The sequence below is a fragment of the Aspergillus versicolor genome, assembly GCF_001890125.1.
Source record: "Aspergillus versicolor CBS 583.65 unplaced genomic scaffold ASPVEscaffold_4, whole genome shotgun sequence".
NCBI lineage: Eukaryota > Fungi > Ascomycota > Eurotiomycetes > Eurotiales > Aspergillaceae > Aspergillus > Aspergillus versicolor.
In genome coordinates, this window is record NW_024467527.1 from 1,071,461 (window position 1) to 1,094,056 (window position 22,596).

At 51.7% G+C, this 22,596-nt stretch overlaps 7 protein-coding genes across 7 annotated transcripts; 2 read left to right on the forward strand and 5 right to left on the reverse strand.

Moving 5' to 3' along the window:
* The first annotated feature begins 22 nt into the window (after window positions 1-22).
* ASPVEDRAFT_61808 (uncharacterized protein) lies at window positions 23-2,044 on the forward strand. Its single transcript, XM_040815585.1, has 5 exons — window positions 23-420; window positions 476-660; window positions 715-1,024; window positions 1,091-1,244; window positions 1,323-2,044. The coding sequence occupies exons 1-5, from the start codon at window positions 372-374 to the stop codon at window positions 1,735-1,737; spliced, it is 1,113 nt and encodes a 370-aa protein (XP_040667168.1). The 5' UTR covers window positions 23-371; the 3' UTR covers window positions 1,738-2,044.
* Window positions 1,871-6,070, reverse strand: ASPVEDRAFT_130713 (uncharacterized protein; the record flags this gene model as incomplete). Its single annotated transcript, XM_040806749.1, has 7 exons — window positions 1,871-3,152; window positions 3,192-3,858; window positions 4,391-4,474; window positions 4,538-4,972; window positions 5,028-5,173; window positions 5,227-5,591; window positions 5,846-6,070. 7 exons carry the CDS (start codon window positions 6,068-6,070, stop codon window positions 1,871-1,873), a joined length of 3,204 nt encoding a protein of 1,067 aa, XP_040667169.1.
* A 767-nt stretch (window positions 6,071-6,837) lies between these two features.
* ASPVEDRAFT_40989 (uncharacterized protein) lies at window positions 6,838-8,567 on the reverse strand. The gene has a single exon (XM_040812247.1). The coding sequence runs from the start codon at window positions 8,395-8,397 to the stop codon at window positions 7,282-7,284; it is 1,116 nt and encodes a 371-aa protein (XP_040667170.1). The 5' UTR covers window positions 8,398-8,567; the 3' UTR covers window positions 6,838-7,281.
* A 304-nt stretch (window positions 8,568-8,871) lies between these two features.
* Window positions 8,872-10,779, reverse strand: ASPVEDRAFT_40990 (uncharacterized protein). Its single transcript, XM_040812248.1, has 2 exons — window positions 10,455-10,779; window positions 8,872-10,306 (listed from the first exon to the last, which is right to left on the reverse strand). Exons 1-2 carry the CDS (start codon window positions 10,579-10,581, stop codon window positions 9,273-9,275), a joined length of 1,161 nt encoding a protein of 386 aa, XP_040667171.1. The 5' UTR covers window positions 10,582-10,779; the 3' UTR covers window positions 8,872-9,272.
* Window positions 10,780-11,077: 298 nt separating this feature from the next.
* Window positions 11,078-13,524, reverse strand: ASPVEDRAFT_40993 (dicarboxylic amino acid permease agtA). Its single transcript, XM_040812249.1, has 5 exons — window positions 12,969-13,524; window positions 12,892-12,909; window positions 12,801-12,840; window positions 12,570-12,737; window positions 11,078-12,511 (listed from the first exon to the last, which is right to left on the reverse strand). Exons 1-5 carry the CDS (start codon window positions 13,111-13,113, stop codon window positions 11,173-11,175), a joined length of 1,710 nt encoding a protein of 569 aa, XP_040667172.1. The 5' UTR covers window positions 13,114-13,524; the 3' UTR covers window positions 11,078-11,172.
* Window positions 13,525-14,807: 1,283 nt separating this feature from the next.
* ASPVEDRAFT_82938 (M14 family metallopeptidase) lies at window positions 14,808-16,627 on the reverse strand (the record flags this gene model as incomplete). Its single annotated transcript, XM_040817289.1, has 2 exons — window positions 14,808-16,169; window positions 16,226-16,627. 2 exons carry the CDS (start codon window positions 16,625-16,627, stop codon window positions 14,808-14,810), a joined length of 1,764 nt encoding a protein of 587 aa, XP_040667173.1.
* A 1,663-nt stretch (window positions 16,628-18,290) lies between these two features.
* Window positions 18,291-22,521, forward strand: ASPVEDRAFT_82939 (Arf family guanine nucleotide exchange factor SYT1; the record flags this gene model as incomplete). Its single annotated transcript, XM_040817290.1, has 3 exons — window positions 18,291-18,699; window positions 18,775-20,010; window positions 20,075-22,521. 3 exons carry the CDS (start codon window positions 18,291-18,293, stop codon window positions 22,519-22,521), a joined length of 4,092 nt encoding a protein of 1,363 aa, XP_040667174.1.
* Between the last annotated feature and the right edge of the window lie 75 nt (window positions 22,522-22,596).

The window sequence follows — 22,596 nt, forward strand, 5'->3', positions numbered from 1 at the left end:
ACCCCATTCCAGTACCAAACGTCCAGTCGTCTACTGACTCACTGAATCATGCAGAACGTGGGTTGTCTTTTTCCATATCATGTGAGCGAATTAACCGAGAACTCCAGCCCGTTGGAGTCGGCCCATCTCCTCGAGTCGCGGTCCTCTTCCTCACCGAGTCACGGCCCGTTTACCCCTCGCTTTTTCTCCGACCCGACATACACCACCAAGCTATCTACATAACTTCAGTCTGCGTGTCTTGACGACGTTGATAGCTATTCTCGCCACGTCTTCATCCTTGATTCTCACCATATCTTCATCCTCTCTATACATCCCTCCGTTCCGTAAAAGAACCCCTCCATTGACCATCGGGGTATTTCCGAGCTCCCAACATGGCTACCACCACCGTCCCAACATGGCTTCACAAGCTAGAGGAACAAGGTACATGATGCCCAGAGTACACGTATACAAAATGCCAAATACTAACCCAACCTAGTCAACGTGGACGCCGACGCAATGGACCCGGAGTTCATCAAAAGTCTGCCCATCGTCCCCCATGACATGACAAGCAACCAGATCCACGTCCACGGACGAATGAGCGATCCCAGCAACAGGCAGCTCCTTCTTGACGTTGCCCGAGAATACAAAGATCGCGACTGGTTAGCTGTCTATACTCGTGCTGTAAGCTGCATCACTCCCAAACCACATCCTAACAAGATGCTAACGTCCCCCGAGGCCGTCCTCCTCTGCAAGAAGAACATCGACCTGATTCAAGGCCGCGTTCTCCTGCAAGCATCGCCTTCGCAGGCCTACAATGCCCAGAAAGTCCTTGAGCACGCTCGCCTCTACGCCAAGGAATTCGAGTCCGTGGGCATCTCAAAGGACCGCTTCTGCATTAAGATCCCCAGCACCGGCCCGGCACTGAGTGTCTGTCCTATCTTGGAAGCCGAGGGCATTCGAACTCTAGGCACGGCTGTTTTCTCGCTGGCGCAGGCTATTGCGGCTAGCCAGGCTGGGTGTTTGTTTATTAGTCCTTATTTCAATGGTATGATCTGTCTTATCTTCGTTTTGGCTGTTTACCGAAGGAATCGGTGGACTAATAAGAATCTAGAGATTCGAGCAAACCTTGACCTGAGCCTCTGGCCAAACGTCGAGGACCCAGCAACGCAGCACACCATGTCCGCAAGACTCATCCAAATGCTCGAGACCTACCGCCGCCTATACAAGGAAACCGGCAAGCCGCAGCCTCTAATCAAAAACGCCAAGTAAGATTATCCATTACTAAATACCTACATCTTAATTAAATCAAGTACCTCGATACTAACCCAGTCAATCTACAACAGCTTCATAAGCGCCAAAGAAGCCCTCGCACAAGGCGAAATCGGCGTGGACTCGGCAACTGTTTCACAAGAGGTTCTCGCTGAATTGGCAAAACTCCCCTACGACGGGTCCTCCCGGCCACCGGGAGTCATAGACGTCCCGAAACCCGCGTACCCCGAGCACCAGAACTCGGTGTCGGCGACCCCGAAGCGCCTTCAGCAAGTGGCGGGTGCTGATCCACTTGCGGCAGCCGATTGGGATGGGAAGCTTGCGAGCACGGATATTGATTACCTCGCGAATGACGGGGCGAATCTGGAGAGTGCGATTTCGGCGGATCCGATTGCGAGTGCGAGGATGAGGGATGCGCTTGGTTTGTTTGTCAAGCTTGAGGGGGAGAGTAGGGAGCTTATTGAGGCGGTGTTGAAGGAGGTTTCTTAGACGTACACGGCTTGCACTTAGATATAAAGTATAGAATTTCACTGTGCATTGAATCCTAGAGTCTCATGGATATATTCACAGGCTAGGCTTATTCCCTTTCCAATTGGCTTCATATGATATACTATAATATAAATCACCGCGTACACCTCTCCTCAGCGGGCCTGAACCCAACTCCTAACCCCTCCATAACCATCCTCTCACGCTCCTCCCAGGTCTCACCTCCATGCTCAAGATCAATAACCTGCCCACCAGTCGTGCGCTCCCTCACCCCGCTGGAATCAAATTTCCACCCACGCGATTTCTTCGCATACCGCCGCAAGTCCCGCTCAAAGGTCGTGTCGCCGGACCAGCCGAGCACGGCGCACCCCACTGTTGACCAGGGAGAGATGATAATGTCGACGCGGCGGTGGGGGTTGTTATTCTTTGTTCCCTCGATAGGCGGATTACTTTGGTTAGGGTCCTGCCACACAACGAGGGCTTTATCGAGCGAGTCGAAGTGATTCTTCCCATCGCTGTCGCCGCGGTAGGGCAGGGGTTGCTGGTTACGATGCGAGGTGGTTAAATGCAGGGCGAGGGTATGTGTAATCCAGCCCTCTTCCTCGAGGGATGCAACGACATCAACGACGAGATTGTGCGTGATGCTCTCGTCGCGGTGGGTGAGGATAAGATCGACGTCGTGCGAGACGGGTTTACCGCGGCGGTAGCTTCCAACGATGATACATTCGACGCCGCGGCCGTCGTAAGATGCATTGGGCCGGGCAGCATTGGCGTGCTTGCGTACTGTATTTGCAATAGACTCGGTCTCGTCTCGTGGGATACCAAGCAGGAACTCGTCGTAGTATTTTACGCCGATCTGCTGCACTCGCGAGAGGCTAATCCAGCCGTGTTCGACGATATCGTCGAGATCGCGCCACTGGCGTGCGTAGTAGAAGTCCCGGGCCGTTTTGGGGCCTACGCCCCAGATGTTGAGGAAGTGGTTGAGGGTGACGAAGTCAGAGTCTTTGTCGAGTGCTTCTGCGGCGGCAAGATTGCCGTGTTCTGTGGATTTGAACTCCGCGAAAAGGTTGGCGATCTTGTGGTCGCACCCTGGTAGGGCGAGAACCTGTGATGAACGTCGTATTTCGTACGGGTAGGCTGCGATTGCTGCGATGGCGGTGCTGTATGCCCTCACGCCTATCTCGTCGAGATTGAGCTCGCGGATTGTCCTTATTTTAATGAGCTGCTGGATGAAACGCTCATTCGGCGTCTCCAGGAACGCAGATCGCATGCATGCATATAAGACATGATTCTGGACCCACTCCGGTGCAGGAGGTAACGGCTCTGCCTCCTCATTCTCAGACGTCGTCGTCCGATACAGCTTCGGCGGCTGGCGCTGGCTCGAGCCACCGGACGATACTCCATCCCGGTGCCTACTCCTGGAATACATCGACGTCGTCGAAAATGGCACCTTGAACGAAGCATCCTGCTTCGCTCTATCAAGTATCGCCTGCGAGGTTGCAGTATCTTTATCCTTCTTCGTTGCCGGCCGCTCTACCTTGCGCGCGCAATAAACCATAAACGGATCAACAGCCAGAAGCTCCTGCGCCTCAGTACATTTTGCTAACCACTCGAGTCGCACAACCCTAATTACCCCCTTTTCCTTATCCTTCTGAAACTGCAACGCGCTGGGTACTGTCCTCGCCGACGTCGTCAGCTGCGGACGCTCTAATTGCGCTGCAGGCTGATGACCACGGACCCCGTCTTCCTCGCTTTCATCCTCCGTGCTCAGGTATATCTCTTCAGCGGCCGCCGTATCTATCTCTGTGTCGCCTAGCCGTCTTCGTTTCACGGGTGGTCCAGGCTCAGGCGTAGGTGTACACGGAAGCGCGCTCACCTCCTCCGTCCAAATACCCCTCGACCGTAACTCCAGCGCTGCGCGCTTCTTCTGCCCGACTTTCCCAAGGATAAGAGTTGCCTCTGAGACATCGTAGGTTAAGCGCGCGCCGTGCTGGATGAGGGTTTCTTCTGCTTGGTGCAGCGCATCGAGGGTTAGGTGTGTTGGGAGGACAAAAATTGGCGGAATGGAGGAGAGTGCGAATCCTCCTGACTGTGCGCCTGGATCTGGGTCTGGCGTGGAGCTTGCTGTTGTTGTGGACATAATCGGGTTTAAAGAGGGGTATTAGCTGTTATTAGATGGTGACATTATTGCATTGTATAGGGTATATATATAATGTGTTTTTGATCGCTTCATAAGGCTGATTCTTTTATAGGCCGTTTAAATATATTATATATAGAGAGATTCGCTCGATATTGAGATGGAGGAATTGGCGGCATCGTATTCCGATCGCGGGGGGATTATTGCGGGGTATTGCGGTGGCCGGTTATTGATTAACACCGAAGTGTCGGTAGGTCAATTCCATTTGGTATAGCAGTGTTCGTATATCCTCAGGAACTGAGATTGTTGCGCGCTGTAAAGTGTTGAAGTTGAAGTTGAGGTTAAGTTGAGCGGAATCTTCAGGCGAGGGATGACATCACGTAGATCTATAATGCCTGAGGCATACATTCACTATATAATCGCTTCTATATTGTCCTCATGTCTTGCTACAATTCTCGTGACCAAACCGATTACTATACCTCAGATACTGTTATCGGGTATCCCCTTTCGCCTGCACACTGATACTCCCGTACGTAGCCCCAGGCGAACTCCTCCCCTCATTTAGCGGCGTATCGACCCTCGGAGCCAACTCGCCAGTTCTACCTTCAGTCCCATCCTCATCCGCAACTTCATCTCGGTACTCGCCGCCCTCTTCATCCCCACCACCAACAACAGGGTTGTTGTGCCTTCTCGCAATCCACCGTCTCCAGGGCTTATAAACGAACACGCTGATTATGCCGAAAACAAGGAACGCCCCGCAGATTCCACCGCCAATAACATCGTAGTAGTCGCCTGCTGTCTGGACGCCATCCCAGAACCGACCGGTTGGCTCGGCGACATTCAGGACGAGTGTGAGCAGTTGGATGATGCCGATTACGATGGCGACGATCACGGTTAGGGTTGTCAGTACGATAGAGTAGTAGAGGAATGCAACGGGGTCGCGGTGGTTCTGCGATGGGGTTATTGGTTCGTCCGAGTCCATGAGAGGAGATTCTGAAGTGGTTGACTCGGTGCGTTTGGGCGGGAGGAAGTTTGTGGCTGGTTGGATGTAGAGGGCCAGCATTAGGGCACCGTCTGTGGTGTCAAGGAGGCACATTCCAGCTTTTGGTAGGTTAGTTTCTTTTCATCTTATTTCCTTTTTGGTGTAGGGATTTACCTGTGAACAAAATTGGGAATATGAGAATAACCCAAAATGTGGTCCCCTTTGCAGCCTCGATAGACGAGATCCCAAGCAGGGCGATCTCAGATGAGGTGTCAAAGCCAAGTCCGAAGAGAACACCCAGGGGGTACATCTTCCATGGCCTGCGAGGTCAAATTAGCCGAGTATCTGTTAGTATGAATAAAGAACTACCCACCGATCAATCAACTTGAACATCTTCTTCAGGACGGAGAACAGAATGCCTCCACCCTCAATCTTCCATGCCTCATCCTCCTGGCCCGGTGCAAGATTCAGAACCTTCTGCATCTGCTTATACAGCTTGTATAGGATATACGCGTTCATCAGACCCAGCAGGATCAGAAAGGCCGCACTGACAGAGGTCCCGATGATGCCTCCTACTGTGCTGAACTTGTCGAAGCGGGAAGACACAGCTGCAGCGGTGGCCGCTACAACGATTGAAGTGATGAGGACGATGGTAGAGTGCCCCAGCGAGAAGAATGCCCCTACAGTTACGGGCTTCTGTCCTGTGGCTAGGAGTCGTCGAGTCATGAGATCAATGGCCTAGATCGTTAGACACTAGCTAAATAGTTGGATATCGTCAAGCGCATACCGAGATATGATCTGCATCAAAAGCATGTCTTAAACCGAGAGTATATGACAAGACAGCATTCGAAACCAAAGATCTTAGCAAGTTAGCTCCTCTATACTTATATAAATGAATACCAAAAAATAGATCAACTCACGGATGATACCGCTACACCAGCACAAGTCAGCCTCACATCTCAATTTCCCGGTTATAGAAGCAAGCAACATACCAGAACAACCGCAACAGCAATCCACACAATGACATTCACCAGTGCAACAAGCAAAATCACCCCAATTGAACGTAGCGGGATCTTGCGGACTCCCGGCAGGCGACTATGCGATTTCTCAGCGCGGCGGATTAGCGACTTAGCAGTGGTCCATTTTTTGTCGTCGCTTTGGCTCTGCGCGTCGACTTCGACGACGGTGTTGCCGCCTGGGGTCAAGGATTCCGCCATCGCAGCCACAACCTTGAAGAAATGAATGGGAATCTTCCAACAGAGAAATCAAGAAAAAAAAAAATGGTTGCCGTCAACAGATGAGGGGAATCAGAGTGGGGCGCGATAAGACCGCATGCGTTATCAGTCCGGCGGTTGTCAGTACGTCACTCTTACTGTATGACTGTCGGCCTTTTATCAATCACTTGTTTTCTGCTGTTCTTGACGGCTCTCTTCTTTGATGACACTGCTAGAGATAAAAACTTCTTGACTCCTCGACTAAGGTAGCAACAACGTTCCTGAAATACAGTCGCTGTCCCCCACCACGTGACAAATCCGGCGTCCGCCGCCGAAGGTCGAAGCTGGAGCTCCAGTTCGGCGAAAAAAAAAGGCTTCTTTGGTTGGCGATTTACATAATAATGTGCGCAGTGAACTGTGCTTTGACGCCTGCCAGCCTAGTTTAAGACTCAGAAGCTCTGCATATCACTTCTGAATTTAGTTCATGCTGAACCGGTCCACACTGTCACTGTTTGTAGACGGTGATAATTGGTGCAGAGTGCAGGTTCTTCTCAAACAATACAAAGGAGTAGAGATAACTAGGGCTTCCGATTTACGTATTAAAATTTGAAGAAGCAACAGCCGATGGAAACTAGAGACATAGCTCGGCCATAGCCTGGAAACAGTTGGGTGGAGATTGGGTCCACTAACCACGCACGGCCGTTTATATGACCCAAAACACCATTAGGCAGGTATACCAGCATATCATCCAATTAAAATGAAAGAAACGACCATGATATAGACTTGCATTTTGGAGTACATCAGGTTTTAATACTATGGTGAAGAGCCGGTAAACTGCATTACTTGGTGAGTATCACATAGTGTTACATTGTTTAACAACTATATACATGAAGTTAAGTTCGTCTCGTTTCGTCATTAAGTCGTGGAATCCCCAAGCACTGGAAATGGTATAATACCGGGGGAAGGCCGGTCACATAAAGACCACAGTCATAAGGACCAGTCTCGGTTTGGTTGACAGCAGAGCTGTCTGTCATGGTTCGGTGGGCTCCCATCAGTAGTGGAGATGCTGAGTGCTCTTTCGCCGGACATGAGCCCTCTTCGGAAGTTGATCCTGCACCCATTATAACGCAGTATAGGAGTACGAACCAATCCGCTCAAATCCAGCAGCAAAATACATAACCATAAACACCTGTTTTATACAAGCGTAGTTAATATTAAGCCGCAGCAAGAACAGTGGGCGAAGGCGTCCACTTGGTGACGACAGGTCTATTCTTTCTAAAGTCCGGCCCAAAGAGCAGATTCCACTCGTTGCGCGTGATGGGTGTGACATCCGATGCCGAGAGAGGCGTCTTGGGCCCGCGCCTTGTAGCGCTGTTGGCTCCTGAGAGTGGAGGGCCCGATGATTGCTTGCGGATCCGGATCGCGCGCACGGGTGACTTTAGGACTTTCTTGAATTCCTTCTTTTCGGCTATGGCGGTGACTGTTACTGTGCTGGTCGGTTTGAGGGGGTTTATGGGCTTGATCGGGCTAGCTTTGGGGGGTGCAGCAGCTGGTGCTGATGCGGGGGTTGTAGCTGTAGTTGGGGTTGGGGCTTTAGTTGTAGCTGAAGTGGGAGGGATGACAATGCCCTCCTGTTTATACTGCTTCTTGTAGACGCCTGCGACATGTGAGAGAAGAGAGTCGTCGACATCCAGCTGTTCATAGACGCGGTGGAAGAAAGCCTTGCTGAACGGGCGGCCGTTAAAGTCCTGGATTGTGCGGTGGAGGAGGCGCACGCATGATCCAATGTAAGAGTCACGTCGTGGGTTTTGTGCTGTTGAATCTGAAGTAGAAAGAATGCAAAGGCGACGCTTAAACGTATAGATCCGGTCAACGTTGAGCAGCGTCAGCCCCTCCCGACTGAACACGACCTCGTTCTGCAAGATCGAGCGCTCAATGAGGTACTTGTTCGCTGAGCGCTCGTGCTGCGAGCGAGCAAGGGCGTCGGACCAGCTCCGGCCGAGTGAGAATTTCAGTGCTGCTTTGGCGAAGATGCGCGCCAGGGAGCGGTGCACGGAGGGCTCGAGAGTGGCAGAGGGGATGACGATGAGGTCTGACGGTCGGCCTGTAGGATAGGGCTTTCCACGACCGACGAGGAGAGTGACGTGCCTCGTTTTCTGCTGGAGCTTGGAGGAGATGTACTCGAGAGCGGGGATGATGGATGGAGTCAGGGTTTCGGCGTCGAAGTTGAAGTCGGCGGCCAGAGGAGACGAGATCATGTCGGAGGTGACGCTCCTGGGCGAGTTGGGGACATAGACGCCCGTTGGACGAGGCAGGCGGATGGCGACCATGGTGTCTGTATGGATGTTCTATGATGAGACGACTTGGGAGAGAGCAAGTTGCACAGAGCAATGCAGCGGCCGCAGGGGCCAAAATGGATAAATAAACCCCAGCATTCAGGGGCAACAGACGGACTGAACCACAGAGAGGGGAACAACACACCAACACATCTCCCCAGCAGAACAGGCGATGGTGCTGTCAACGCGACCCGACACTGCGGAACCCAACCAGCAGCACCGCAGCCCCCGTTAAGCGCCCACGAGTGTGAATGCGCAGCCCAAGGCACACTTGCTGCAGCCACAGCACACGCTACCCACGGCCCCCCCAATTGCGAGCCCGCTAAATTCTCGCTCCCCTCTGCAATTCGCTATCTCGATGCGTCTCGACAGGGTCCTGGCCAATCCATCTTTGTTGCTGGGCGATTTCATTGACGGTAAACTCCTGTCTCGACGCCGTTGGGCACCGGCGTGTTGGCTGTTGGTTCTTTGCCTGGATTTACGCGCTGGATGTCCTGAGCTGCCTGGAAGTTATGCATGCTCTTGCAGGTCGAGTTCACCCTGCAGACACGAGTCTGGAATCAGCCTCTCGAAGGGCGAGATCCAGAAACTCTGTTGGATGCAAAGACATTGTGTATCGCGCACGATCCAGTGTGACGATTGAGATCGAATCAAGACACTGAGCCTGGATGGAATACATACTTCACGAAGACCCAAAGACAAACAATATTATGATCCAACTGAACAGAAAAGAAAAAAGAAAGACCGCATCCTCCGAGCGGTCTCTGCTACTGCTGACAGCCCGCGCTAAACTATCGTGAGTCTTGGCCTGGCGCTTATACTCAGTCAACCAACACCCAGTCTGCCTTGTCCCATCCAATTCTTCTCTCTCACGCAAAGCCAGTCTCAGACCGCCATCTCTGAATCCGAATCGGCCCCTCCCCCCTCACCCTCCTCCATCGGTTAGTCGACTCAATCAGCTGGTCGCACCCTTCTACAGCCCACATCCACTTCCGCAGGAATCCAGGCGTTACCTCCCAACTCTCTGCGCTATGCGGTTCGCCCCAGAGAATAAGCCCATTCCGCTCTGTCGTGACCTCGTCGTCAAGGGTGGCATCGCCTTGCAAAGTCGGGCCCTCGGGTAAACGGAGCGAATCTACATCTACTCGATCCGAACCGGCACCAGCCACGGAGCCAGAGCCAGGGTTCCTTCGAGTTAGCGATTGAATCCTTTGCTGCACCTTACTCCCCGTGTAAAACCCTATCACGTCGTACGCAAATTCAATATGGTCGAAGTGCTTCTCCCACCGAATCAAGTTCTCGCGCATCCGCGGGAATGGGAAGATGTTGATCCACTTCTCGTGGATGCGGCTCCTCTGTATCTCGGTGGGGGAGAGGGTATCCGGCAGTATAGAATAATCTTCCTTCTGCTTGTTCTTACTCTGGGTAGACCCAGTGGCCGTGGCCGTGGCCGTAGTTGTATTCGTAAATGTACTTGTAGTACGGAGCGTTAACAGCGACGACCCATGGAGGTCTGGGTCGATTCCACAGGGGTCATGTGATGCTTCAATCTTCTCATAGGATGTAAAGCGCCACAGACATATTTTATTCTGGAGCAGGCCACGGTAGACATTGAGGTGGATGATCCGGAGGAGATGGTGGTCTGGTGAGATGGAGACAGAGAACGTGGTGTGCTGCCGCGGGTAGAGCGAATCGATATCGAACCCGTGCTGCGTTGCTGGTTGTACCCCCTGGCTCTGTACTGCGAGACCATCTTCGGGACTCTTCTCCTCCTTTTTTCCCTTCTTACTGTCCTGATTAGGCTCGAGTTCTTCCACGCGCCATCTATCAACTCGGTACGGCCGCTTCGCCCTGTTCCGGCCCTGGTCCTGGTCCTCGGCGGCCGACTCCTGGAGCCGTTGCCCTGTTTCAATTACACAGGCGTAAGCATTGGAAATTAAAGGGATTGCCACGCCTGGACAAGCTTGAATGGCTGATAGGGCCGGGAGGTAACACAAGACTGCTCATGGCTGGGGATCTAGATGGTGGATGGATGGATGGACTCGACCTACTTCTAGCCCGCTGATTCACCCGGTTCTGGAGGCGTCTGCGCTGTTTCTTCGCCTCTTCATTGTTGTCTTCCGCGTTGCCGGTTCGGTAAGCGAGATTCGTGCTCGTGGGCATGGCCCGGTTGTCCATGCTGTTCTTTAATAAGAAGAGCAACCCAGTGTAGTAAAAAGGTCATCAACGGGAGGATCCTGGGTACTTACAACCCAGCAACTACATACCTCCATCCTTTCCTTGGATCCACGGTGGATCTCGGTGGTTCTTTGTTTGAAGCCGCCAAGAGCGAGTTGGTTGGTAGTGCTAGACTGCATCGAGTAAAACTGTGGAGGGTTGGAAAGTATATCTGGGGCTTTGAAGGCGCGATCCATGGTTGGACGATAGTTAATGCTGCGGAATACCGAGATGGCTGAGTAATATTATAGCCCTGAGACAGCGTCTCAGTCTTGGAATATTGATGATATGCACTTATCCTATAATTACACTGATTATGCATATAGTTGGTCCACGGGCTCGGCGGTAACTCCGGAACCCAGATCGACCTGCAGACCTACCGGGGATTTTATTGCGGTACCTCTCGTGAGCAGCATATTTATTGCGTCGACTACGTTAACATTACAGCAAATTGTAATCCAAGGTCACATGTTTTCATAAACTGCGTGTTTCTCATAGCTACACCATACATATCGCGTGTGTATAAACATGAAACAGACACCCCGAGCACGGCTAAAACAGCCAGGAAACAAAGGTCTTGTAGAACCACGCAGCCACGCCTTTTTTATTGCTCTGGGCTGCTTTCTTGGCCTCCTGCTGGGCAATATATGCGGCCTCTTCGCGGTCGATAATGTCCTTATCAGTCCAGAGGTCTGCCTCGTGCGGAAGGACACGCTTGCACTTGGTGACAAGCTTGTAGCCAAAAATAAGAATGAGATATAGCGGTATTCCCAGGTATGACGTGATGAAGGTCTTGTAGTCAAATGAATCATTCACGTTGGTGAAAATGTCGAAGCTCTTAGTGAAAGAGACAACAATGCACCAGAAAAGAGCAAAGTAAGAACCCCAAATACCAAAGGGGGCGGTATATGCAAGATCGCTCTTTGGAACTTGTTGGGCTTCGCGAGCTTTCACGAAGAAGATATGGGTAACCAGCAACGAGATCCAGCTAAGTAGACCGAAGATGGTGACAAGGTCAACGAAGTATCCAAAGACAGTCTTGGAGCTGCTCGATACGTTCATGTAGGCGATACAGGCAATCAGCGAGCAGAGGCCCAGGGCCACGAATGGCACACCACGGCGGTCAGTTTTAGTGAGGATCCTGGGTGCCTTGCCCTCCTTGGCGAGACCATATATGGTTCGGGTGGCAATGTAAAGATCGGAGTTGGCAGCGGAGAAAACGAAGAGAAGAATGCAAGCGTTCAATATGTGGGGGAGCACGGGAATACCGGCGATTTCAATGGCAAGGACGAAAGGCGAGGCGGCTGAGGAGGTACCTGCATCGTTTGCCTCTTTAAGTCTCGGATGATCGTAGGGAACCAGAGTGCCAACCAGTAAAACACTGATAACGTAGAAAAAGACGATACGATAGAAGGTCAACTTGATGGCGCGCGGAATCGTCTTTCGGGGATTTTGGGCCTCTCCAACAGTCACACCGACCAGCTCTGTGCCGAGATAGGCAAATGTCGCAGCGACCATGGTCGACCAGAAAGCATAGAAACGACCGGCATCGCTGCCGTTGCCATCGGGGCCGAGGTCAATATAGGATCTAAAGGCACCCGGGCTTTTCCAGTAGCGGAAACCTTTGCGATCATGATCAGGCCCGCCTCCCAGCATCAAAATGAAAGAGAGCAATATCAGGCCGATAATCACGACGACTTTGAACGAGGAAAGCCAGAACTCAAATTCACCAAAGAATCCGACACCAAAGTAGTTGATGAAGATAATCAAAACCAGGAACACGGTGATCCATACACCCGGATTGACTTTATCTGCAGGCAACCAGTATTGAATAACGAGCGCACCGGCTGTTAACTGATTTGGCGTGACGATGATGTATTTAAACCAGTACCTGCCACAGCGTTGTTAGCGGCCCATTACTCCTCATCGCAATATGTTCCGCGACATACGTATAACCTAGCGCAAACCCCAACGCAGGGTCGCAAAAGCGTACAGCATAACCAGTGAAACCGGAGGAGCGAGGTAACCAAGTGGCCATCTCTCCGAGACCACACATAACAAGGTAGACGATGAAGCCCATGAAGGCATAAGATATCAGAATTGCACCAGGTCCGGCCCTAAAAATAACAACAAGCACAGTCAGTCAGACGTATTGATTTTGGGGGGCCAAGATGGCCTACTTCTCAAGAGCCGAACCAGTTCCAATGATCAAACCGGTACCTGAAACCATTAGTCGGAGACGGGGCTTGTTAGGTGGCTAAAACGACATACCAATAGCACCACCGATGGCTAGATGCGACTTGTTAGCTTGTGCGATAGTGGTACGCGACAGTAAATGCATCACTCACCGATCATAGTAATGTGGCGCGCCTTGAGCGCACGATGAAGCTCATTCTCCCGGGGCACCTCCATGACACCCTTCTCAGTGGCAGAAACATCGTAGACGGCATTGTTAGGGGCGACGGTGATCCCGTCGTCTTTTTCGACACCCATGTCTTTCGCAAAAGCCCAGACAGCTCTGGCTTGATGAGAGGAAGATGCAAGGATGCGAAGCGAACGGGAAGGAAAAGGAGGAAGGAGAGGAGGGAGAGTGAATTATAACCGGGGGCAGGCGACACAACTCCAACGCGAAGAGCCCGCCGAGGCTGAGCCGCTCAGGCTCACTGGTCTGGCTGCAGATAAGAGGATCTCTTTCTCCGCACGGTAATTCGACTGGCCTGACTGGGTTTATTGCCCGGGCTGCTTGGGCCCGAACTCGAAGGGGACGTAGCATCGTCGCTCTTTGGTCTCAGCTTGTGGCTTGCACCAAACGAGGCCAAGTGCTTGGAGCGGATAAGCTTGGCACCGCCATGCCCTTGCCCCGCGATAAGCTGCCCATCTGACCACAGTCACCGGGCACCTCGACGCTGATAAGCACAATGCTTGACGGGTTAAGATTCATTCATACTCGGGGACCGGACCGGGTTTGTACAGGTACAGACATCAAACCCACTGCACACTCACTCACACTACGGCGCCCTGCTTCAAGCCCATCGGTCACCGGCATGGCAATCAAATTCAGGCATATGGAGACTGGAATTAAGCATATTATCTTAGTTACGTTACATGCTCTCCAGACTCCAGATTGTCGATGGGGAAGCGATACCACCTTCCCGTATACGGTCCCACTTGGCCCGCGCTTGGCACTGACAACCGCTGGTCTGCTCATGACGCGAATGATGGCGCAGTGAACTTCCCCTCGTGTTTATTTTTGTCATTGTCGCATCACAAGACGCCCTGCTTTGGCATCGCCTGGCATCGTGTGCAAAAGGGCAAATACCAGAAATCGTTCGTCAACAATCTTGGCGCCAAGCAGAAGAGAAACTTAGTGGCAAAACCGCGGTAACTTATCTCCAGACTGGCAAATGTCAATTTCTCCCGTCACTCCAGCTGATAACCACGAGGGATTCGATGTTCTGGAAGCTTATGGGGCCACCTCCAGCCAATTACGTGCAACCCGTTAGGTAACGGCCTCTTGGTGTTATCTCCTGCTGCTCCTAAAGTTACTCGTGCAACGAGATTCAATCGTCCAATATTAAAACATTATTCGAATTCCTCTCTCATCGTTTGTGCGGCTCCAGCCTCCAGGGCACAGGGCACGAGGCAGACCCGTGCCAACGAATACATACAGGAAGGAGCTCGCGTGTTCGGGCTGGATTAGCCTTGCCGCAGGCTGACATCCCCAGATCAAGACGAGAAAGGCAGATGCGGCTTAAACCCTTACTTTGTCCTCCGTACTCTGTAAACTTTGCTTTCTCGAGAATAACTTGTTAAGTCATCAGCAGGTACGTTTGACTTTTCAGTCAACGGCCTCGGACTGAGGCCCAATTCCATTTTGAATGCTAGTCTCTTCGCTTCTCTTTCTTTCTACCCCACGACCGAAGGGGTGCCTGCCACGTAAGGAGTTTTGTTAATACAACTTCATTACTGGCCATGCATGAATGGTAGTCTAAATTAATAAATATTTCATGTCTATAGCATGAACATCTATATAGAATTGGAAATGGATAACGTGAATAAACATAGCTGTGCAATACAATACCAGTATACAAATCCAGGGCAGCTAAAATCATTAATCATTAGTATTCATCCAACCTGCATAACTAACTATTTCCAAAGAATATTACTATAGGCTAAGGGGTGTCGTGCTATCGACGTCGCCGGAAGCCGAGCGTCTGTTGACCTCCCCATCTAAGTGGTTCCCAACTGTCGTAGTCTTCTACAACTTCGTTATCAAGGCCCTCATCCTCGCCCTCGTCTTGGTCCTGGTTCTCGACCGTTTCATCAACGCCTGCGGATTGCTCAGGAGCAGAAGGCTTGTCGACAACTTGAAACTCGGAATCCCAGTTAATGTTCGTTTCTCCTTTTTGCTGCACGAGGAATTGACCAAGCTTTAGGACAGCGTTAAAGGCTTCCTTCCCTGTGGGAACTATGTATTCGGATGGAAGAAGAAAGCCGTAGCTGCCACGATCGCGCAGCTTGATTTGATATGCGTATCTGGTTCGGAGTTGGTGGTAGAACCAGTCCAGCGCGCTACCCCCTGAGCTGCCACCCACAGGGAAGAAGCTCTTGGCAGACTTCTCAACAGGCGTGACAATACCCTCGCATGCGGAGGTGACATCGTAGATCTCGTGCGTGGTCAGCCGGATAACCTTGGCCAGGCCTAGGCCAAGCTCCTCCAGGCTTTCCAAAGTCGGTGGGACCGAAGAGCACGAGTAAGAGAACGGATAGAGGATCTGTTGCGAGTAAGAATGGAGGTCTAGGAAGCCGACAATCCGTGCATTATTATTTTCAGTCTCATTGAGAGCCCACTGCGCTAACTGTTGCGCCTCAACGCCCTCGAACGGCTTCTCTCCGGCGTAGTTCTCGGAACATGGATTCGATTGTGTCTGGTCGCCATCCCACTCAAATGCCCAGGACCGGTCCAAGTCTATCCCAGGACAGAATCGGAAGCTGGTCGGCTGTCTATTCTTGCGCCATAAGCGATCGTTATCCCAGGTATAGACATAGCCATCCGGGTTGATTGTCGGGACCAAGACCCAATCGTAGTCCTGTAACAGATGTGTAACAGCCTCGGATGTTCCATATTTGGTGATGAGATTATATGCTATGTAAGTAACTGTAGAAGTACTTATCCACTCCCGGGCATGATTTCCGCCAACGACAAGAATCGTTGGCCGAGGTTCAGTATCCGAGTCGGAGCCAGTGCCCAGTCGCAATGCGGGAATCTGGCGACCTTCGTAAGAAACGCCAACGGTAATTAGTCGGACATGCGATGAGAACATAGATGCCATTAGCCGCATCCAAGGAAGAATGACGGATAAGGGTTGGTAGTCCCGGAAGAAAAGGTCGGGGGCTCCGCGAGCAGACGGATTAGATGTAGGACTCTCATCGAGGCCGAGGGGTCGACGAGTTGGGTATGTAGCATAAATCATCTCCGGTAAGTTATCGATAAGGGGGGTGTAGGCAGTCTGGAGGGAGTCTGGAAGTAGGCCGAGCAAGGAAGGAATCTTGGAAGATTAGCATTCCCTATACCAAACTACAAGGGAGGAATTGAGCGACGTACGACTTCTTCAGCGAGCCGGATATCGACAAAGTCAGGAGTAGATGCCCACACGTCCAAGAAGAGGATATTTGTCGCCTCTGCCAGTGTCTCTGCCTCTTTGGTATCCTTGACTCGGAAACGAAGCACGACGTCACTGCCATATCGGGCAGAGCCTCGAGGAGGGGCAGACTCATCGTGGGGTGTAGGACGAGCCGTGTGGGAGTCAGGAATACCCCATATTGATTCGATAATCCAGTCTCGGAGGCGAATCCATGGTCTCTGGGGGTTTGAATGGGATGATAATAGGGAAACAGGCTCGACCGGGGGTGGAGGAGTGATGCTGGAGCCCGCGGGAACTCCGGCGGTCGTTATTGCTAATGCGACCAGCAGAAGGATATGCAAAAGCGTCCGAGGAGATCGCATTGTATATGGACGACCTCAGTGGATCATTCTCCCACGGCTTGGAGGTAGTCTGGGGGTAAAACGAGAGACCCTAATGATGGAAATATTGGAGAATTGAACTTGGATGATGAGAGGCCTGGCAGCATTCTTGGAAGCTGGGAAGCATGTGGCAGTGCATGTGCCTGAGGCATCAATATTCATCACACCATGTCGACGGTGTACAGAGTACCGCATCTCAGTTATCATAGCTCGACTATCATCAAGGATGCTATATTCCTGCAAGGTTTTAGAGTCACATACTCTCCAGTGAGACCTCTAGCAGCAGCTCCCATTTGAGCGCCCTACGAAGCAATGATGCTACACGACGTAGGCACCCAAGATACTGCTCCGTTCCGGATTGGGTTTAGTGGACCAGATCGCTGGGACGAGTTCCTCTCCATCCTCGCGCTGCTCCGGTGTCCCGGTCTGGACTCTGATGCTCGACCAGGACGAAAACACGCGAAGCTGTGGGCTAGGCAGCTTCCAGAGTCCAGACTTTTCTCTCCCTGGGTCTGAAGTCAACGGCACTTTTCCTGTCATTCTAAAGCGTGCCCGCCCTTGGTCTGAGACCATACTCTTCCTTCCGGCAGCCAGCAATATATCATCGCTACACCTTGCAGATGCAATCAAGCCTACACTTTGCCTTCTATGATTCATGCTGTCGTCTCGTCCCTGGCCTCACGGAGTCGTAAAAATTGCGTAGCCTGTATTTCGCCAGGTAATCAATCTTGTGCATTAAAATAGAAGCAGTCCACAGCCGTTCCACCAACCACCAACAACACGCAGCTTTTTCATCATCTACGCACTCTGTGCTCCGTACTCCTTAGCCGGACGATCAGGATCCAATCTGGATGGGAAACGAACAATCCAGCTTACGAGTTCTCCGTAATTGATAGGTTTTGGTCGTTGTATGCGAGCTGGAGCCCAGACTACACGTGCCTCGCCCAGACAGTAGACTGCCTTGTTTCGCTCGGCCCGCCAATTTCTCGACCACCATCATCCTGCATCGTCATCCCAGCTCCCTCGCTCCCCTCGGATACCCCTTCTTCTTTCCCTCCCTTTTCTCGACGGTCGTTTGTTCTAGAATCATCAGTACCCCGCGTATAGAAGCTTTTTGTTGTCCGAGGTCCTCCCCGCCCAAGCTAATCTCGCCAAAGTACCTTGGTTCAATCCACGCCCGTCATCTCCCCTCTCACACTGTCCATTGCGCGTCGTCTCAGCTTATTCTTCTATCCACGATTTACGGCCAAGAAATGTGAAAAAGGGTCTAGGTGGTTGCTTTATACCATTGCTTCGGAACCGTTACGTTTATTGTTTTCTTCCTGATCGGCTCTCCCGTACCCCTTCGCCCCCTTTTCGCCCGGTTTCACTCCTGCTTCATCGATCGTCAGCTTGCTCTCCCCCCCTCCTTGTCGCCTTGACCGACTGCCTCCGTAACTCCGCTTCGTCCTCTCGCAATGTCAACTGTTCCCTACTAGAGGTGGCTTCCATATCCAACCTGAAACCAAGCGCCTTTCTACGCACTCACGCTTCCTCCGACCGCATCAATACATAAGCAAGTACGGATGTGATTGAAGGGATTGCTTATGGGTCTTTCAGCCATTCCTCATTGTAGGATAATATAGGATAAGGCTTTGCCATCGTCATGCATTGGAAAGGATTACGACTGGGCGCGTTATATGACAGTGAATCGAAGCGAAACTTGACCGAGCCTCAGCTACAGGCCCGCCACAGCGAGCAGCTTACTCGCTCTACGCTCTCAACCACCAACCTTCCATCGAGAGCGTCTGAGTCTTCTCCTCGCACTACAACCCCCACAGGCCCAGAAGATGATCGAGGTGAACCAAGAGAGCGCAACAATGGCGCCCCCGCTGCGGGGAATCCGTCTTTCAAAAACAAGAGTCCAAACGGTCTACAGTCCAGTCGGGATACCTTGAATCGGCGCGGGAATAGATTTAGTCTCATGAGACTTCGTCATGCTTCTGATCCTCAATTGTCTAAAACATATGCCAAAGGGGAAACTCAGACTCCGCCAGTGCCTGAAATACCTCCGCGTAAGTGAAAACTGGCTCGGTTTGGTTGCCGCTCTTTCCAGCTTGCTAATGTTGTTCTTTTCGCTTATGCTACAGCCCCTACCATAATTACTACCGCGCCTACAAGTCATGAGTTGGACCAACCTGTGAAGCGAAAGGGAAAGTTCACTTTTCTTCCGGACCTTAGAAAGTTGTCTATGGACGAACTGCCGGAGCAGCATGCTGCCCCGAATGACAAGGCAAAGCAATCTCAAGATTCAGCGGGATCGCAGAGTGCTGATACGACGTTGGCAACTTCGAGTAACAGTACCGAAGCGCCGGGACGCCTCTCAACAACGTCGATTCGGAGTAGTGGTGGTCGAGATCGACCTCCCAATTCACATCGCTCTTCAGTAGCAGATGCCCGGTACTCCGAATCTTCTCGCTCTGATCAAAGTGCCGGTAATGGTATTTCTCGAACGAACTCCCCCATCGGAGGCACAGCTTCTAGTCAGAAGCGATTTCGCATGCCCCGCCTGAAAAGAAACCGTGTTCAATTCCCGTTACCTCCAAAACCTACTGAATCGCAGTCGGGCGAGACACATGCACCGGGCTTAACCCAGTTTCGGTCCGTTCCTGACGGGCCAGCTCGGGGCTCCGACGCTTCAGATGGACAAGATCACATTTCCCCGTTGCCGTCTCCCTCCCGGTCATCTGCTGGTTTATCAAACCTGCGTCCGACTATATCTCGAAAGGATTCATCCAACTCTGCCCATTCGACCCACTCCACACCGTCGGCTCGTGGTCCATTCAAAAGCAGAACCAGGTCATCGACTTTGGATTCGGTCACCAACATGCGCGATGCTGAACAAGAACCATCCCCAAACCAGCCGTCATCTGGAAGAACCTCATTTTCGACCACTGGCCGCAAGAGTTTTGGTGACATTTTCGGTATTTCACAACGGTTGAGGCAAAATTCGGAGCCTGGTTATATTCGAAACAACGGGTCACCTAGTGGCACGAAAGGCCCGCCAACACCACTTGCGAAAGTCCAATCTTATCCAAAGAGAGAAGAAGGTGACAACCCCGCAACATACCTCACGCGGCTCGAGGAGAATATTCCAAGGAGTGCAATTGCGGGAGTCCTTTCCCAATCCGGGGAGGAGTTTTATAAAACCGCGTTGCGAAAGTTCATGCGGGGGTTTGCTTTCTTTGGCGATCCTATCGATATGTCCATTAGAAAACTCCTAATGGAAGTGGAGCTACCCAAGGAAACGCAGCAAATCGATCGTTTCCTCCAGAGCTTCGCAGACAGATATCATGAGTGTAACCCGGGGATTTTCGCGTCTACAGGTGCGCCGCCATCCACCCCTTTTACCGATAATTGCATATTGACTTATATTCACTTACTGTCCAGATCAAGCATACTTCATTGCCTTCTCCATTCTCATCCTACACACAGATGTGTTTAATAAGAACAACAAGCGCAAGATGCAGAAGGGAGATTATGTCAAGAATACACGCGGCGAAGGTGTATCGGAGGATGTTCTGGAATGCTTTTACGAAAATATCTCTTATACGCCTTTCATTCGCATCGAGGACTCCAACCACAATACCCGTCACTTAACAAAACCAAAAAAGGCCTTATTTCGGGTTCCAAGCGCCGAGAATCTGTCCCGCGTGGCCAGAGAACCTGTTGATCCCTACGCGCTAATTATGGATGGAAAGCTTGACACTCTGCGACCAAGTCTCGGGGATGTCATGAACCTAGAAGACCCATACCACTGCAACCCAACCACAGGACCACCAGATATGGACAGTTTGCACAGGGCCTTTGCCCAGTCATCTATTCTGCAGATCGTCTCCGCACGATCGCGACCAGATGCTTTTATGCCAGCTAGTATGGAAAATCCTGCCGATTCCAACCCTGGACTAGTTGATATCAAGGTGGCCAAGGTCGGATTGCTCTGGCGCAAAGACCCGAAAAAGAAACGGGCACGATCTCCGTGGCAGGAATGGGGTGCCTTACTGACCTTGTCCCACTTGTATTTTTTCAAGGATGTGAATTGGGTAAAGTCCTTAATGGCTCAGTGTGATACTCATCGGAGAGAAGGACGTCGTCGCGGCGTGGTGTTCAGGCCTCCGCTAACCAATTTCAATCCCGTTGGGATGATGTCTACGGATAATGCGGTGGCTCTCCTCGACACCAGCTATAAGAAACATAAGCACGCCTTTGTATATGTGCGCCGGAACTCCCTTGAGGAAGTCTTTTTGGCCAACAATGAGGCAGACATGAATGACTGGCTGGCAAAATTGAATTACGCAGCAGCCTTCCGAACAACAGGAGTTGGGACCAAAAGCATGGCCGTCACGAAGTACGATGCTCAACGGAATCGGATGAGCCGTCGGCCCTCCTTTAAGTCTGATATATCACGGATGTCCATGGATAAAGATCCAGCCTGTGAGGGCACCGAAAGCGATGAGTTGATGACAGCTCGCAACCAATTGATTCAACAGAAAATCAGGGAGGCAAATGAATCGCTATTCATCACCCAAAAGCAGCTAGACGAAATTCTGAGGAACGCTAGGCATATACAAGTGCTGACTCCTGTCCACTCGCGAGCAAGGGAGAATTTGATTATGGCTGCCGGCCGTATGGCAGCGAAGCTCAAATGGGTGAGGCAGGATATCTGGCGTACCAAAAGCCACCGAGAGGTCCTGGTCCGCGATTTGGATATAGAGGAGGAACAACCGCACACATCGCCAGAATCGCATGGCCTCCGTTTGCAAATACCAAAATCCAACTCCTCTCTGTCCGAATCGGCTGCAGGAGAGCTCAACGGGGACAAGCAGGCGTCGCCAATGACTGCCAAGCCTCCCAGCATACCCCCCGAGAAACCACCATCCGTCAACCAAATATCGTCCCCGGCGTCTAGCTCGGGTGGCGTACGCCGGCCTAGCCTTGCTACTTCCGTGACTTCACCTGACCTCTTGTTACGTGGGGGCAGAGCACTGTCAATTGATAATGTTCAAGAGCGAACGAAATCAGTTTCTCCCCATCCAACAAGCTTGGAGCGTGACCCTTCGGTGCTCAGCTCTGGCAGCAAAGTGGATGCTGCGAGTTTAGCTTCCAAAACCTCCAAATTGACGCTTCCCGGAAGCTTAGATGACGGCGAGGAACGTCTTTTGCGGGAGGCCGGATTGTTGGATGTGAATAGTTCACCCTCCCGCAAAGGATCCGTTACTGTGGAGAGTGTGGATTCCGAATCAAAGAAGGATGAGGCACATGACGGATCTCATGGTGATCGGATGAGTCGAGTTCGTCACAGCTTCCACCGCACATTACGCGATTCATCCAGCGGCCATCATGGGAATTACCCCCGAAGTAAAAAACGAGACTCCACACAAAGTGCTGCAGCGGAAGACGGTCAAAGCACAGGCGAAGGGGGCGGCGGCGGCCTGTCGCGTAAGGGGGGCAGCTTCACTGTGCATGGGAAAAAGGCTTCGGTTGTAACGTTTGGGTCCGACTGGCAGAACATGCCGCCAGAAGAGCGCCTCAAACTTCGAAAGCCTACTCCGTTGGAAGAACCGCGAGCGTCCGACACAGATCTAGTCAGTGGTGGCGAATCTGTCCGTTCTGAATTGAGAGCGTCGATGGACCTTCCAGTTCCACCAAGGCTATCTGAGGAGAAAGTCGACGATAAACTAGACACGCGCTCAGTACGTTCTGAGAGTGCCATGTCCACAATATCCCAGAAACCCATTTCACCATCAACGGTCATCCATGAGGGTCAGACATCAGTGTCGAAGGACGCTGTCGATGAACACCAGACGCCAACATTACCGCAGCCCCTACACGCATGAGTGTTTTCCTTTCTAGTCGACCATAGTCCATGAATCCTTGTTCTCGTGACGACATTTATACCCTTTCGTTTATTT